A 17151-nucleotide genomic window follows, 5' to 3' on the forward strand; every position below is an offset into this window, starting at 1 on the left:
TACTATCTTCGGTCCCAAGCTAAACCCCTCGAAACATAGGAAAATCCACTAACCCCTCATTTTTGCTGTCAAACTTTCATAGTGAACCAAAACAAACATAGTGTAGTACTGGAATTTATACTAGAATGGGGCACGTTAATCGATTGTCTTGGGACCAATAGGCTAGGCTAGTCAAGTAGTGAGCCAATTTAAAATCGATAGTTTCGTATTGATTGTTGGTTGAACTTCGTGCCATTCGGTGCTCCTTTTTTAAGCGCATCATGCATGCGTACTCGGGGGAAAATCATGTAAGGCGGCACATGCTGCCCTGACGCGGACATGCACATCATTACGGTGGTTAATACACCTCTCTCACCCGATATTATGGACCCTACTTGCTTCTTGCCCTTCTTAGCAGCAATTTTCATCTTTTTCGGAGGGGCCTGTGTTTGTTAGAATGCCATAAGTAAATATGAAATATGTTTTCAAAAAAACTATCAAATTTACCTTCCTACACCGGTTTTGTCAGCATTGAATATGCGTGACGGAGGAAACTGCTGGCTGTCCAATGTGTCACCAAGAATGTCGTAAAAAGCACCCACGGAAACTTTGTTAAAACCTCTTGCTCGAGCCGCAGATGTAGCTTCAGGTTTCCGAAAGGAAAGGGTTTGATTCCGCTTAAGAAACCCCTCTAGCCAAATTCTACCTGCCATCTTTAGTTTGTGACTGAACGGATGAGGTAAGCCGTTCCGCTCAGCTAACTCATATGCCAGCATTTGAACATCCCTCATAGTTATGCCATAGAATCGGGACTCCAGATCAAGCAAATGTTGCACCAGTTCCATTTCCTGTTCAGTAGAGAACACCGATGTTTTCGATCCTAGGCGTTTCTTCTTCTGCGGTGAAGCTATCCACCTGGCGAGCGTGATCCTTTGGATCTGGTAATTGATAGATGCAGCTCTTACAGACATTGCGCATCCAACGGCATGTTTTGCCGCTGCCATTTGTGTGTCTGTCCATGTTTGTCTAGGCGTTTTTCTTTTATAAACCCGAGGCATCTGAAAATAAGCCGTGATTATACACACTGTTCATTTTACCCCCATCATGAACTGTTCATTTTACCCCCAGAGCATTAATTGTTTTCGAGTGCTAATTTAAAACGAATTATTGATGAAAATATTTACAATCTTCGATAAATCTGCAGGAATACGTCAAGTTAACGAAACTGATGGCTATATTTGGTTAGATTTTGATTTTTCACTTTCAAAAAGCTTATTTTCTGCGAGCGTAAATAACTTTCACAGTCCGAATCGAGCCGGTGATTTTGTTTTTATTATTTTTTTTTCTTCTCATTTGACAGCTCCTGATTAGTACAGGGTGTTTCAAACAGCTTAAAATACTCTTCGGATAGGGTAGCTGATAATGTGGTTCTGAATTTAACTATTTTTGCCGTGATTTCACTACATGTTCATTTTACCCCACCTGTTCATTTTACCCCCAGTTTCCCTAGTCCTGAAATAACACCACCACATCATCAAACATCTTCAACGACAACACTTTAACCAATCGATCCCTGGTCTGCCTTGAATCTTTTAATGCTTGAAAACTGTGTTTATATTGAAAACCTAATATGCTGTCGGACGATATTTTCTTTGATCAGAAAATCGAGACTACTTTGATCATTTTTGAGTAAATGTGAGTAACTCAAATTTACTCGCTGCAAATATATTTACTCTGAGTACAGCTGTCTTGCCCCTAGCTTTTCCCCTATGCTTGCGGATGAACGGCAATACACACTTTTTCAGGCATTCTTCGATGTAAACTTGGGATGTCATTATCGAGGATGTGACGAAAAAAAAACTTTTGACCGGGAAGCTTCTTAAAACCGAGTTTGACGTATGTTTCGTCGTCGATCAAAGTGCAGCCCTTGTGTTTCGTCAAAGCACGGTCGTACAATAGCCTTGCATGCTTTTTGGCCACGGCCATTTGGCCATTTCTGTTTCTCCAGGAAATGATAAGCTCGAAGAGGACATCATAATTCCAATTTACGTCCGCTTGTTGTAAGCACTCCTGTAGGTCTTTGTATGAGCTTGTGAGGAGCTCAAATAATCCAATTTCACACTCTACAATTCATAGTACAATGAATTACAGAATATTCAATTATAAATTAATTACACTTACTCTCAAAAACTTCCAAAAGACCGTCTGGGAATCCCAAATCACCTAACAACAACAACGAACTCACACTTCTTTCTGTCGCCATTTTGAACTTACAAACACTTACAAATATGCAAAGATAATTTTCACACCAAGAGATCACGTACAATTGACCACTTTGTCAAGCAGTTTTGGCGTGACTTTCTACCAGCGATTTCACAAAGCTTGACCAACTAATTTCTATTTTTTTGTGAAACGCACAAATGTTGGCTACTTTTTTCGAGGTTCTAGAAGAAAAAATCTCAAAATAATGTTTCATTTCAAAGTTCGAGTGGTAGTAAACATCATTTTATCTGCTCGAATGAAGTGGTTAATTTACGTGAATTTCACATAACATTCACCAGTATGACACTTGACTTCGACCAGTCAATCTAATGGAATTTATTACCATGTCATTGAATTTCATATGCATTAGGTTATTCTTATTGGATTGCTATTTTTGAGAAGTTACCGAGGGGGGCGACACATCTAAATCTCAATTCTAGATGCTCAAAAAATCTCACACTAGCGAATCAATCTTCGAAAAATCATCTTTCATTTCTCGCATCTACTTGCATCGTGCTTCATCTTTTTGCAGGAAATCTTCAAAATCGACATAAATCTTCCTTCTATCTACTCAGCGTGCGTGCAGCTAGCCAAAGCAAAACACAATCTTTTCTGCATTGTAGATAGAGTCGTCCCCCTCGGAAGTTACCTGAATTTTCAGGTGAAATTTACGTTCCTAATTGGTTCAGTGTAAGCTTGTCTCGCTTATGAAATGGCTTCAGAACAGAAGTTCATCGGCTACTTCTGCTGAGCTACCGATCAGGTTAGGTTATCTTTATTAGCGAGACTTTCAGCCAGAGGCTGGTTCATCTCATTTCCTAGTGACAGAGTTTGAAATAGCGGTGGGGAACCAGAAGGGACTCCCTTGTTATAGAGTTAATGAGGTGGGATTCCAGAAGGGACCCACTAATTAAGAGGAGTGGACAGTCTAGAAGAGACCTCCCTAGTAACAGAGTATTTGTTTATCAGAGTTGCCTGTCGAGGTGCTGTCGTAGTTAGTAGATGTTCCTGGTTTGGTGCTAATTGTTATGGTGGTGCATTCAGAGTCCGTTATAGGGGTTGGTCCTGGTTCGATGCAGTGGGTCGGTTATGGTTGGTTCTTGTCAGTGAGTTAGGTCAGATGTTCTTATGCATGTTGGCGTCCTTGATGAAACATATAACAGCTGCTTGGGTTGAAGGGTCCGTTTCTAATGTTCGTCGGGATCCCATAAAGATCCCTAATTCCCTGGAAACCTGGGCAATTCACTAAGAGGTGCTCTACCGTCATCGTTGTGTTGCAAATATCACAGTGTTTTCGGAACGAAGTCGCACTTCCCATATTGTGGGTCGTCCGAGTATGTCCTGAGCCGAGACGAGAAAGAATCAATTGGTCATGACGGTTTGGGGAATCTTGCCACTTAGTGATTTCCCCTTTGATTTTACGAAGGAACGGTTCCCTTTTGCTGGGCCTGGGCCCAATCATTCCGAAGTTTGAACTTCATCCAAGTCTTGATATCAGGTCCTGGATTGGTTTTAGTAGCGAGCCTTCCAGATCGGCCCGTAGCCGCAAGATGGTCTCCTTCACAATTCCCCCGGATGTCGCAATGCCCGGGATAATGCCCCCAGTCACGTATGCGTGCAATTCTCGCGAGTTGTTACCAGCCTGGAATCGTCTAGCAGCCGAGAGGTCAACGTGAAGGCTTGGTTCTGCCCATCCTCTGGTTCCGGTCCAATGTAGTCTCGACACTGGGGGGGGGGGGAGCTCCTGATGGGCCAGGTTCCTTAGAGCTTAACGTCCGGTCCAAGAGCACCCCAAGTATTGTGACCGTCTTCCGGAAAGGTATTGTGGTACCATCACACTTAATGGCTGATTGTAATGGACGGACGGTGTGAGGATCGGCAGATATGAGAGAATACTACGCTTTTGTCGGCTGAGAGCATGAATCCCACCTGGGACGACCATCTTTGTGTGGCTGATAAAGCTGCCTGAAGTTTCCTATGTAGGACTTTGAGGGTAAGGCCAATTGCCAAGAGAATTACGTCGTCTGCATAAATGAAAATATAAATCTCCTTTGGAAAATGAGCCTCAAAGATCCCGTTCATTGCGACCAGAAAAATAGTGACCGAAATGATGGAACCCTGTGGGACTCCTGTCTCTTCCGCTCGAATTGAGGAGTGGTGGTTCCCGATTAGGACCCGGAAGGTCAAGCCGCAGAGAAAATTTCTAATGAAATATAGGATGTGACCAGCCAGCCCCCCGTAACCAGTTGGTTAAATTTTTGACGGAAGAATGCGAACGCCTTTACCAGTTGTCGTCAGATGATCCTACGTTCGACGTCCTATCTGCTGAATCGGACAACACCAAGAAACCGTCTCTTGAGGAAGAGCTGGAAGCTAGGAGCCAGCAGCTTGCTGGGACGAGCAATGTGCCACCACGGGGGTTACCGATCCTGAACAAAGTTATTCATAAGGAGCTTGCCCTATTCGAGCTTACTGGGGAAATAACACTGGACCTGGAAAGCCTGTTTATGGCTTTGAACTACTTCAACATACAATGAGAGATTTTTCTGACTCAGCACACATTTGCACAAAAATAGATCATCTCTATCCAGGTGTGAACTTCATCTTTCTCTTTAGTTACTTTTACTCTTTGAACATAATATTTCTCGAGTGGATTTATCTTCAGTAACAACATAAATTCTTAGGCTTGAATTGTATTTTTTAAGATTCATTTAAGGAACATGGATAATTTAAATAGATTTTAAACTTTCGCTTTCTTTTTAAATCCTGGACCTAATGAAATTAAACTTGGAGAAATATTCAAAAATCTGGCACGAAAATAAATATGCACGACTGCGGACATAGCAAGCTGAACATTGCATTAGGTCCTAAGTAACATTGATCGATTCTCTTCGTCGACTTTCGACGTTAAAAACTTGAGCACATAACCGTTTCTTGTTATGATTGTCGTATTAGATTGTAGATAAAAGCTTCTTTTATCGATGTGTGCTGAAAATACCTGGGAATGTCTTTACATGGCCGTGGGGATACAAAGAGAAAGTCGATGAAGAGACTCTGTCAATGTTACTTAGGACCTAATCTCGGACCTAATGCCGTGTTCAGCTTGATAGAACAAATTCCAAAACCCCGGATTTAAAATGAATTAAGAGCCTCGCAAAAGTTAAAAAAAAAAGTTTATGGACCTCAAGGACTAAATTTGATGAGAATTTTCAAGGATCTCTAATGAATAATTTCAAGGGAGAACATCAAAATATGAATTTGGCTAAATTTGAGGATTCCTTTCGAATTAGTTCCGAGGAACTCCAGATTCAAGGTGACACGTAAAGAGAGTTCCAAGGTAGTTCGGTAGTTTTGAGTAGGATTCAAAAGTACATTTACAGGAGATTTTCGTGGAGCATTCATTCCAAGGCAATTCCGCAGAGAATATAATATTTTGTTAGAAAGATACTGAACTTGCAGCTCGGCAAAATCCAGCAATATTTTGCTGGCTAACGGCAATAAAAAATTGGGGTGTATGTACATTTTATTCTAAAGCTGTTCAGTAGCGATTTTAGATTTGATGCGAGAGTTTAAAAACCACGTATAATTCCTTCCCCTCACAATGATTCCAAACGTCACCAAGCATAGATTCTGACACTGCAGAAAGATAGCATACGAGCATATCAACCATATCAACAGCCGAACGCATACTTTTATGCAGCATCTCAGTACAAACACAAAATGCAAACAGCTCGTATACAAGCGCCCATGGCACTTATCAGTTTGCTATATGTATATGCCAATGGTGCGATGCGCTGGTAGTTGAACCGGGTGGATGGCTTTGTACGATTTGTATCCTTCCCTGGCAAGGATGTTCCGCACCGTTTGAAAGTTGGCATTGTACTTTCTGGCCACATTCGGATCGAAAGACCGGGGTTGGTTTTAACGCACCTCAACACCTTGCTGAGCAGCTGACGATCCCTGGTTCCAGTTATTTCGTAGGTCCGCTGATTCCTTTCCACACTCAGGGTTTCCTAGTAGGTTTTGAGCACTCGACAAACTGTTGTTTTCGGCATCTTCAGTACTTTAGCCAGCTTGTAACCGAACCACTCCGGATTTGCCAGGTGTTTGTGCACAATATGTTTTCTTCTTTCGAGTTCCATTTGACGTTATTTTTAAACGCGATCGACTGCTTTGATCGAACTTTCACCGGTTGTTCTCTATAGAAGTATAAACAAACCACTGTAAAAGATTTTCGATTACCAACACTAAAGGCGTGCTAGCGGCGCGCTAGGGGCGTTCCAATTTACTTGTAGTCAGCCTTCAGGTGCACGAATCAAGAAGACCAAGGCTGCTTCTGCGAGTTTACGAAATCTATGGAGATCTATGGACATGGGATGTATCAGCGTAGAATACTCAAAAGCTGCAGGTTTTCATCAACGGTATATAAGTCGTACCTGGTGGCCTCACAACTGGAGCTCCTATGCTGAGCTCCTTCGCCGATGTCATTATAAACCGAAATGAACAGAAATTTGAGATAGTAGGTGGAGGTGGATCTACTACACACTACGTAGGGCGGAATAGAAATCTGTAATCTGGACACCGGCAGAACATTGCAGCAAAGGCAGACCAAGGGGCTCATGGTGGCAGACCCTCAACAAGGAAATAAAGGAAGTCTACAGGAGTCTAACCTGGGCCCACGTCAAGGCAAAAGCGAGCAGCCACCCAGGATGGAAATCCCTCACGTTGACCCTATGCACCTCTAGGGGTGTTCAGCATAAATGAGTGAGATCCCTGCTTCGCTTAATTATTTATTATATGTGTACATTAGACTGATGCAAAATTTGACTTTTTCGCTCCACAGTGCTTAAATGGTTTCAAATCGGGTCCTGATTAGCCTCCCAAAACTACAACTCATTTGGTTAGAAACAGACTTCGCACAAGCCATTTGAAGTTTACATGTAAATTACTATATGGGAAATCTCAACTTTTTGTTCATTGCCTTCTAGTCTTTTTTTCCATATCGAGCTGGGAAACAGTTCGATAGCCATTATTTAAGAAAATTTTCTCAGCTACAACTTTACTGAAGATCGTTTCTATGTAAAACGAGACAGAAAAAAGTTTTTAATTATTTAAGAGATTGGTAAACTTATGCCACGATCAAGCAGCTGCTCTGTAGGCAACACTGTATTTTGCAGTGCGACATAGTAGCCATGATTTTTGTGTCCTTTTCAACGCCCCAGAAACACCAATGTTGCCTGCTGAGCAATTGATTGAGCATGATCATTAGACATCAACGCATTGAACCATTGATAACTTTTGATCCTTGCAAAGTTGTTGCAAAGTTGTAGCTGGGAAAATTTCTTACAAGTACAGTTGAAAGCATTTGAAGCAGACCGATATGGTGAATTATTAGATAGACATGAACAAAAATCTTGGTTTTACCATAGTAATTCCCATACAAACTTCAAATGGTTTGTGCCATCTCAGTTTCTCACCAAAGGGGTTCAAATTTTGAGAGGTTAGTCAGGATCCGATTTGGAATCGTTTAAGTATTGTGGAGCGAAAAAGTCAAATTTTGCATCAGTCTAATGTACATGTAAAATGGCTCTAAATTTTTGCATCTGGAAAATACAAATGGATATTATTGGTTACTAATGAAAAATTTATCCATTAAAGCTTTGTTTTGGAATTTAAATATTTCAGAAAATTCACTTGGAATTTTCCTTAAACTCTCTACAAATTATTTTCTAGATACCTTTGGAAATATTCTCGGAATTTACTTAAAACTCTTTGCATACTTCCTTTGGAATTATACCCTCAGAAATCGATTTCATTGAAAATTTTCAAGGATCCTGTAATGCTTTTCACATTTGTCATGGAATTTCCCACAGAGCTAATTAAACATTTACTTTGATCTCTCACTTTTGGCTTGACTTTGAATTGAATTGACTTGAAGATCTAATCAAATTTCTCGTTTAGTTTTTTCCCAAACTCCATTGAAAATTTTCTCTGACATAGCTTGCTGTTATCCCTAGAATTCATTCTTAAATCCAAGTCCAAGTCCAAGAATCTTGAGCTTATTCCATTGTCGAAAATATTTTTTTTTTCTTTTTGAAAGGACGCTGTATATTTTTACCGATTTGTCATCGAAATTCACGGATTTGTCTGGCTTCTTGGGAGGAATTGAGTAAAGTAAAATAGCGTTTAGTCCGTTAGATCGACGACAAAAGTAGAACGAATTTTATTCAAATAAGTCATGGCTAACTTAGACCTATATTATTTCCACCGACAAACCGACATGAATGATCATACAAATTACAGAGAAATTTCTGATCAAAGCGCAAAACTGACATCTGCCGCCGTGTTCGCGGAAAATATTTATCCTAGCCACGAACATGCGTACAACATTTATGAGTTGGTTCGTGTTTAACCTATTTCGGACGAATTATTTTTATCTAGACAAAACATTTCTATGGTTTTGACAGATGAGATCGCTGTACATTTGAATCGGCTGTTATGGATCCTCGATCAAGAGCTCCATGTCGGTTTGTCGGTGTTATTTCTACACTGCAGCTCTTCACGTTGCTAAATGCACCGCTTCATGGCTATCGTCTATTATAGCAATCGTACGTATGACAAACATCCGTATGGCTAATGTCCGGTCAACCATGGAAAAATCAATCAAAACACATCGAGTAAAAGAGGTATCGAGTGCGGAAGAGTTGGTCATATGTATAAAGAAAAGCAAGGTCGTAGTATTCTATGAATGCATTGGTGTAACAACATCCTTTAAAAAGTTCAAATTCAAGAACAACATGTGAAAAGGGCATGCAAGCTTTTTTAAACAAACCATCTTATGCCGTTTTCTCACCACCCATATGACACCAACATAAACCAAACACATCACCGGGAAACTTTCCCCTTCCCGATTATGTTGTTGATTTGCGTGAGCGACCCTCGATTGACGAGAAAAGGGCCTACAAAGGTTTGTTTACAAAAAACTTGCCCTTTTCACATATGTCTCTTGAAACGTTCCTGAACGGATATTCTTAAAACATCTCATCCCTCCACTGCCCCATCGCCTAGGGAAAAAAAATGCGCACCGTCACCACGTGCGCGTTCCAACCACCCAACTGATCCACGCGGTCCACCCACCGCACACACAACAATCAACCCACTGATCTACTCACAGCTGGGCCAAGCAGAAAGACGATCTCAACTCACAGCAGATCTCAGATACCAACTACACCCGCACCAGACCATGCCCCTGCCAAGCGACCATCGCCAGGCCGGTCGACGAAGAAAGGGGAAACACCTTTCTTCTCTTCGGTGGCGACGACGACGACGAGGACGGTTCCTCTCTTCTGCTGCATGTCTCGAGCCAAAGCCTTGGAGCAGCAGCAGGGGAGATAAAGTGAACGCAAATGTTTACACTCCTCGTCCAACGGGCGGCTCTTCGGAGGTGGTTGGGATCGCGGTCGCGTGTGCCGTCGTTCGTTCGCTCGCTCTCTTCAGCAGCATCGGTGGCAGCCAGTAGTGAGAGTGATGGTAAACCTACCGGCAAAATCCGCACAACAGCGGTAAGAGTTCTGTTTTATTTTGTTGGTGTTGTTGTTTTGGGTGTCTGTTTCTGTTTGATCGACCGCATCCCCCCTCGAAGAGCTCGAGCTGAGCCAGATGAACCCCGGAGAAGATCGCGGGCGCGCGCGCGCGTGCACGTTTCTGGGGGGGTTGCTTCCTCGCTCTCCGCTCGCCGGAGCCAGCCACTTTCGGGAGTCCCAAACTCGGATTGGAACTTCTTCATTCCGCGCTCCATTAAGGGTAAGTTAAGGGTATAAATGCGATTACGCCGGATCGGTCCAGCATCAGTCATCTGTTTGCATTTCACGGACCAACATCATCGGACCGCTAGGTAGCGAGTCCCAACCAAATCCGCAAACCGAACGAACGAATTCGAAGATCCTTGATTTGTTTTGATTGTTGTGATCTTTTCGAAGTGAGTGAGTGAGTGTGTGTGTGCACCGAAAATAAGGAACACACGCAGAACAAGGATGAGGGCCTTTGTACTGTTGAGCTGTTGTTTGGCTCTGACTTCCGCTCGGCCGGAAGCAGGATACTCATATAACCGTCCGTCGACAGGCGGAGGCTCTCACGGAGGCGGTGGCGGCGGCGGCGGTGGCTACTCGTCCGGTGGCCACGGAGGTGGAGGCGGCGGTGGTGGCTACTCGTCCGGTGGCCACGGAGGCGGTGGCGGCGGCGGTGGTGGCGGCCACGGTGGAGCATCGTTCAGCTCCGGTGGCGGCAGTGGATTCTCGTCCTTCGGCGGCAGCGGATTCGGAGGTGTGTTAAGTGAAAATCGTTTTACGGACTGAGAGTGAGCGAGGACACACTCGTTGGTGAAACGTTGAGTGGCTTGTTAGAATCAGTGAATGGAATTTGTGGAACAGGACTATTGGGACAGACTGTTAATCTGTGACTTTGGAAGCAATTGTGCTGTGTGGGCGCAGTGAAATGACTCGTAGTGATTTTGGGTGTTCTAATTTTCAAATTTCAATTGAAGGTCTTTGAGTGTTTGAAGCTAATGTAAATCGAAAAGTGACGTTTTGACCGGTCGAGCAGAAACTGAGTTCAAAATTTAATGAGGAAGGTGAAATGGGTTCACGTTGAAGATTGGTTTCCAACAGATCAACAGCATTGTGAAGTAGAACTGACTGTTGAAGCAGTTTTAGTTGATCTGAAGTCAATTTATCCTAATGGTACTGTCAATTCAACAAACAATTTTAGCTGATGACTGTATGAGCTAATTTGCTGCTACAATTGTTAGTTGGGAGCTCTAAACAACTCGATCTTCTAGGGTGGCTTGTTCCTTCACCATGGAGTTTGGGCGAATTAACTGTATTTCAATGATACCTTTGAAAAATCTGGTTTCCCTTTATCGTTTCAAAAGTGACAGATGCGACACAAATGGCCGCTATTTTGGTTCGATTTTGTGATGGCACGAATCTCAGAAACTTTAAGGATTTCGTGTTCGAAACTGTAATCGTTCTTTTGCTGAACTGCCGCATACATGTGATTGCTATTTCCTGCATGAAATCTTTATAGTTTCTGAGATTTGTGCCATCAAAAATTCAAAGTGGCAAGGCAAAAAATCAAATCAGTAGCCATTTGTGGATTTTATCAACACTCACCGTAAAGGGGCTACTTTTCAGAAATTGGTGGACAAGAAAACATACCTAAAGGCGGTATATCTCTGAATCCAAGCCAAACTACTTTTCATGTTTTATCATGGTTTTAAAGCTCTGTTCTGGTCTTCTTCTTCTTCTTCTTAGCTTTTAAAGCGAATTGCTTATCGCATATTAGCTTATTGTGTGCTCTCAGCTTAGTGTTCTAGATGCACTTCCACAGATATTAATTGAGAGCTTTCGATACCTGTACCATTATTGCATTAGTGTGATTGTACTTTATACCCAGGAAAGTCGAGAAATTTTCCATCCCAAAAAAATCCTAGACCAGACCGGGAATCTAACCCAGCCACCTCCAGCATGGTCTTGCTTTGTAGCTACGCCTTTTCCGACTGAGCTAAGGGAAGCCCCTGTTCTCGTCTAAATCGTGGTTTTCCACAGTAGCTAGTGCATAAATACATGCTCAACAGAAATTGAAGCTGATTAAAAGCTGAGTTACCTTCTTGTTAGCTGAATAAACCAATTTTAGGCTGAATAATCTGCTATTCAGCTTCAAGTTTTTGTTGAAGCTCATCATCAGTAAAATTGCAGCTATCTGTGAATTCCATCAACTTGGAGTAACCTCTTGAGAACCTCAAATTTCTGATGAAAAACTGTGGAGAATCGTCATAGTTGGTGTGGAAAAGAATATCAAGCCCTTGCAGAAAAATTACTATTATTATCTTCAATTGTTAGGAGCCATGCGTAAATTATGTCACCCTCCTCTGTTTTGTCACGTTTTTCCAATACCTCTTGTAATGCTTGTCAGAAAATCTAACACTCCTCCTCTTCTCTTAGAGTGTGACATGAAATATGTGACCAGTGTTGGAAAAATATCAAAACATCACGCTTGATTTTCGCAGGCAAAAATCAACATGCAAACAACTGCGGTTGATTTTGCCAGCTGTGAAATCACAGTTCAGAATATCCAGCTAACACAACTCACCAGCTGCAAATCTCACCAAAGTGTGGTGAGATTGAGTTTCATGATTTTTGCTTTCCACCCGAACGCAACCGAAACTTCCATTACGGCTGGCAGCAGCAGCTTCGTGTCTACCATCGGTGAGGACAAGAAAGAGGTAGCATTATTATACCTTCTCTTTTTAAGAAAACGATGCTCAATGGAATGAGTTTTGCGTCGATTCAACTCTCAGCTTCAACTTTGCACGTTGTGAATAGTCTCGCATTATCAAAGGAGCTTGTAAAATCAATATCAAGCGTGATATTTTGCACCAATGCAATCTGACGAATACAAACAATAGGGTTCAAGCTGCCCAACGTTTCGGCTGTTTTTGGCAGCCTTCTTCAGGCCAAAAACTGCCAAAACGTTGCACAGTTAAAAACCTATCGTTTGAGCTCGCCAGACTGCAATAGCCAAAACTTGTACAGTCCAAGTAACAATTCTGGTTTTGCGGGTTTTGCGAGGGATTGGTAGACCGTGACTTAGACTTGTAGATTTTTCTAAAAATATTGGGTCAAGAGATCATAACTCTAAAAGAAAATTATTTTTTGTTTTTATTTTTCTAATGAAAATTTATGCCCAAAATTGTTTTTTTATGGCATCATGGCACAAATTTGGACTCAAGCATTGACCATTCAATTTAGTTTAAAGCCCAAAATTGTTTCATGGTGAGATAGTAAACATATTTGTTCAGGTATTTTTTCTGGAATCAAAAGAAAGAGCTGATTTTATTGGATGATCGATATCTTTTTCCAATATTTTTAGAAAAATCAAAACGTGTCAGATTTTGTACGCTGTCAGCTACCCCTTAAACTTTGCGGACATTCGAGGGGTGCGACACATCTAAATCTAATTTTGGATGTTTGAAAAATCTCTTTCACTAGCAAATCAATCTTCGAAAAATCTTTGTTCATCTCTTGCTGTAGATGGATTTAACTCGCATCGCTCTCCATCTTTTGCAGGAAATCTATAAAATCTTCATCAATCTTCTTTCTATCTACCAAGCATACGCGCATCTCACAACAGTAAAGTAAACAAAAATCTTGCGTCTTTGTAAGAGTTGCCTCCCTCGTTCTCCTCGAATCATTCTATTTATGATGGGATGTTGTGCAAATGTGATGATGCTAATGGTCTACCACCTAGGTCTGATAGCAGTGAGGTCTCTTCTCTGATTGACCTCTTTTTTTTTCTTAGCTTATTGTGTGCTCTTAATTTAGTGTTCTAGATACACTGCCATAGTTATTAATTGAGAGCTTTCGATGCCTGTACTTGGTTGTCAAGTAAAATCATACTCTGTGCCTAGGGAAGCCACCTCCAGCATGGTGGTCTATAGAACCCTCATAAAATCAAAATTGTTGAGCTGCCAGAACAGGCCAATTTTTGCCTGTACAAGCAGTTCTGCAGCAAAAATTGAAGATATTTGAAGTACTGAAAAGTAGTATTAATCAGCTCTCAAGTCCTGAACCTCTAAAAGAATCAAAGAATTTAGTTTGAAATGAACTCTCATCGGAACACAACTCTTTTAAGGTCTTCAGACATCTCAACTAGCAACTTTAGCAGGAGAACTGCTTGTTCTGAGCTAAGTATTGTGTTCAAGAGTCCTTGAGGTCAGTGGAGGAACTTCTAGAACTTCAATTGTAATTTCGTACCCGTTGAATCGCATCGAATTAGTCTGTAGCGTTGCTCCCGACTATGGACCTACTGGAGTTCCTTGAAGGTGGAGTGTATTAACGCTTGGAATCCTGTGGACTACCCAAGTAACTAACAACAACTCCATTATTTGATTTGTTTTTGCAATATTAGGCTAGTAACATTTCAAGTTTTATGGTGGTTTAAAAGAATGCTACAAGTCTAAATAATGGTCTGCAGAACCTTCATAAAACCAAAATGGTTACCTGGGATTTGTCCAAAACGGAAATTCTTGAACTCGTTGGCAACTTGGATAATTCCTAAAAGACTGATTACTTGCCGAAAGTTTTTAGTAACCCCTTTAGAACAAGTCATGGGGATCAACATCCCAAAGGTTGTCATGACCCACAACTTCTGTGGTGCAACCTGGTATGCCTTGAATGCTTAAAGCAGCTTCTCTCATACGTGTAGCAGAAATCCATGAGTTCTTGGAACTCTAAATTCCAGTGGAGACGGCCTTTAAAGGCTGTGGAGCTGCCTAACCTGATATGTGGAGTAACTCTTTAAGTAATTGTGCCACCAATCACTGTGAAGAAGTCTACCCAACAAATATTGCATGTAGAATAAAAGCTTATTCAGGCAAAAAAATACACGCAAAACAAATTTCTCTTACATCCAATGTAATGTCAGTTCTTGCCATGGACTTGAGCGTACAAGCAATCTCTTCCAGAATGCAGATTTTAATTTAAAACCTTCACGTGATGATTTTCTACACGTGAATCATTTGGGGAAACAAACTTTGTCCGAAAATGGAGCTAACCTAAAAATTAGAAAATTATTCAAAAACCCTCCTGATGAACATATTACAGATTCTGTTCATGTCAAAAAATGGCAAATTCTGCTTACTTTTCATGCAAATCTGTAATAGAATCTTACATTTCCCGGTTGGTGTACGCTTCTTCAACAAAAAAAATACTTATTCAGCCGTTATCCAGCCATTACTCAGCTCAAATTGTTCGTTGGGTAGTGTTTTTAGGGTGCCCGAGGTGAAACAGCCATGCAAAACAAGTATAATTCTAGATGTTCCGACTTTCTCTTACGTTAATAACTCAGCCGCAAAAATAAACCTGGTCATATTTGACGACGGCGGATATCAACCTTCTTTATCAAACTATGTGGCGAAAATAGCTCGAAATCTATTTGCATAGCCGCGGTTATCAAAAGGAAAACTCCATGAAGAGAAACAATGAATGCAGATAGGACCTTTTGAAATGTTCATCTAGAATTAGCTGCAATAGAAACTGACCGCCAGTTTCGAGCTCAATTTCATCAAAAACAATCTAGAGTAATGACCTTTGGAATTCAACAAATTCAATTCTCCCATCAACTACCCAATTCGATCCTGTCAAAAGTTTTCGCATTAATGAACCACCCATGTTACTGTACTTGCCGTTCGATTTTCAATCTAATTACAGCACACTAATGCAAAATTTTCTCATACAATGTTTCCACAATCTATGCCACGCTGCATTTTGCCTTACCAACAGAACAACAAACTAACCTCCCCGCTCCCTTCTGCGCACTTCATGCCACAGTCAATTCGCAAATCTCGTTATTATTTTGATGATTGCCTACACATCATAGGAGCCGTCGCGAATTGATTACTACGTGCCCCCGTGCCAACGTGATTAGCATTTCCAACTGATATCAAGCCACAGTTCCCCACATTACATTATGACAACCACCATGCCAGTAACTCACGTCCCCACGTATTCTTGCTCCAGGTTCATCCTCGTTCAGCTCCGGCGGTTCTAGCAGCTTCGGAGGCGGCGGCGGCGGCGGCTTCGGAGGTGGTGTCAGCAGCTTCGGAGGCGGCGGCGGCGGCGGCTTCGGAGGAGGCGGTGTGAGTAGCTTCGGAGGCGGCGGCGGCGGCTTCTCCGGTGGATCGCAACAGGCCATCATCCAGAAGCACATCTACGTGCACGTTCCGCCACCAGAGCCAGAGGAGGTCCGCGTCCAGCGACCACTGCAGCTAGCCCCGGCCCAGAAGCACTACAAGATCATCTTCATCAAGGCCCCATCGGCTCCGGCCTACCAGGCACCACAGATCCCACTGCAGCCCCAGAACGAAGAGAAGACCCTGGTCTACGTGTTGGTTAAGAAGCCCGACGATCAGCAGGACATCATCATCCCAACGCCAGCCCCAACTCAGCCCAGCAAACCGGAAGTCTACTTCATCAAGTACAAGACCCAGAAGGAAGGCGGCCAAGGAGGATACTCCGGAAATGTTGGCGCCAGCTTCGGTTCCGACATCAGTGGCTCTGTTGGTGGTCATGATGGTGGCGCTGGACACGGAGATGACATCAGCGGAGGACACGGAGGCACGGCCCCGGCTGCCCAGTACGGACCACCCGGCAAGTCCGGCCCATACTAATCGAACGGAACATTCTGACCATTGAACGGATTCCGGACCACGTAGCTAGTCGAAAACAAAACAAATCAAACGCATCCAAGTGGTAGTTGACACAACCCACAAAAGCACACATACAAACACAAACACATACAATCACCTTGTTATTTGTTGACTTTCTGCCGAGGAGGTTCCGATTTGGCGCTCGATTCCCGCGGTCGCTTACTGGAGAGAGCGCGCGCCGGGAGCCGCAAACCGGAACGCCGAAGCCTCTGTTGTACATAGGATTTCTACTTCACAAAGCGAAGAAAGCAAATTTTCTTAGGACGTAGGAATTATTTTTACAACTTATTATTATTAATTGTAATCTTGTTTAATGTTTTTCTTAGAAAAGATATGCAAATTAAAACGGTGACAAATTTTTAGAAAAAAAAATCAGCCAATCTTTGTTTTCCTGTCGTGCGTGACCCCAAGGCGAATGATGACGTAAATGAACCGCTGATTGGGATTATGCAGCCGGTGCTTAAGACAGGTGAATAAAAGTGAACTTTTACTTTTTTTTTTGTTGTTTGCGTGCTGTTACGTCGTCGTTGCGGTTGCTGGTTGCCTCGGGAGGAAAGACCAAAAAAATGCAGCCTGGGATTAAACGCAGCTCTGATGTGGTGTGGATGAAAACTGGATGCTTTGCGGTTGGCGGGGTTGTAGTT

At 42.4% G+C, this 17151-nt stretch overlaps 1 protein-coding gene across 1 annotated transcript; it reads left to right on the forward strand.

Annotated features, from left to right (window-relative positions):
• The first annotated feature begins 10241 nt into the window (after positions 1 to 10241).
• Positions 10242 to 16542, forward strand: LOC135700118 (keratin, type II cytoskeletal 2 epidermal-like). Its single transcript, XM_065220514.1, has 3 exons — positions 10242 to 10398; positions 10432 to 10563; positions 15819 to 16542. The coding sequence occupies exons 1-3, from the start codon at positions 10275 to 10277 to the stop codon at positions 16466 to 16468; spliced, it is 906 nt and encodes a 301-aa protein (XP_065076586.1). The 5' UTR covers positions 10242 to 10274; the 3' UTR covers positions 16469 to 16542.
• The last annotated feature ends 609 nt before the right edge of the window (positions 16543 to 17151 follow it).

This window comes from Ochlerotatus camptorhynchus, unplaced genomic scaffold (assembly GCF_037179485.1).
Source record: "Ochlerotatus camptorhynchus isolate MF236.1 unplaced genomic scaffold, CSIRO-AGI_Acam_v1.1 ptg000129l, whole genome shotgun sequence".
Taxonomy (NCBI): Eukaryota; Metazoa; Arthropoda; class Insecta; order Diptera; family Culicidae; genus Ochlerotatus; species Ochlerotatus camptorhynchus.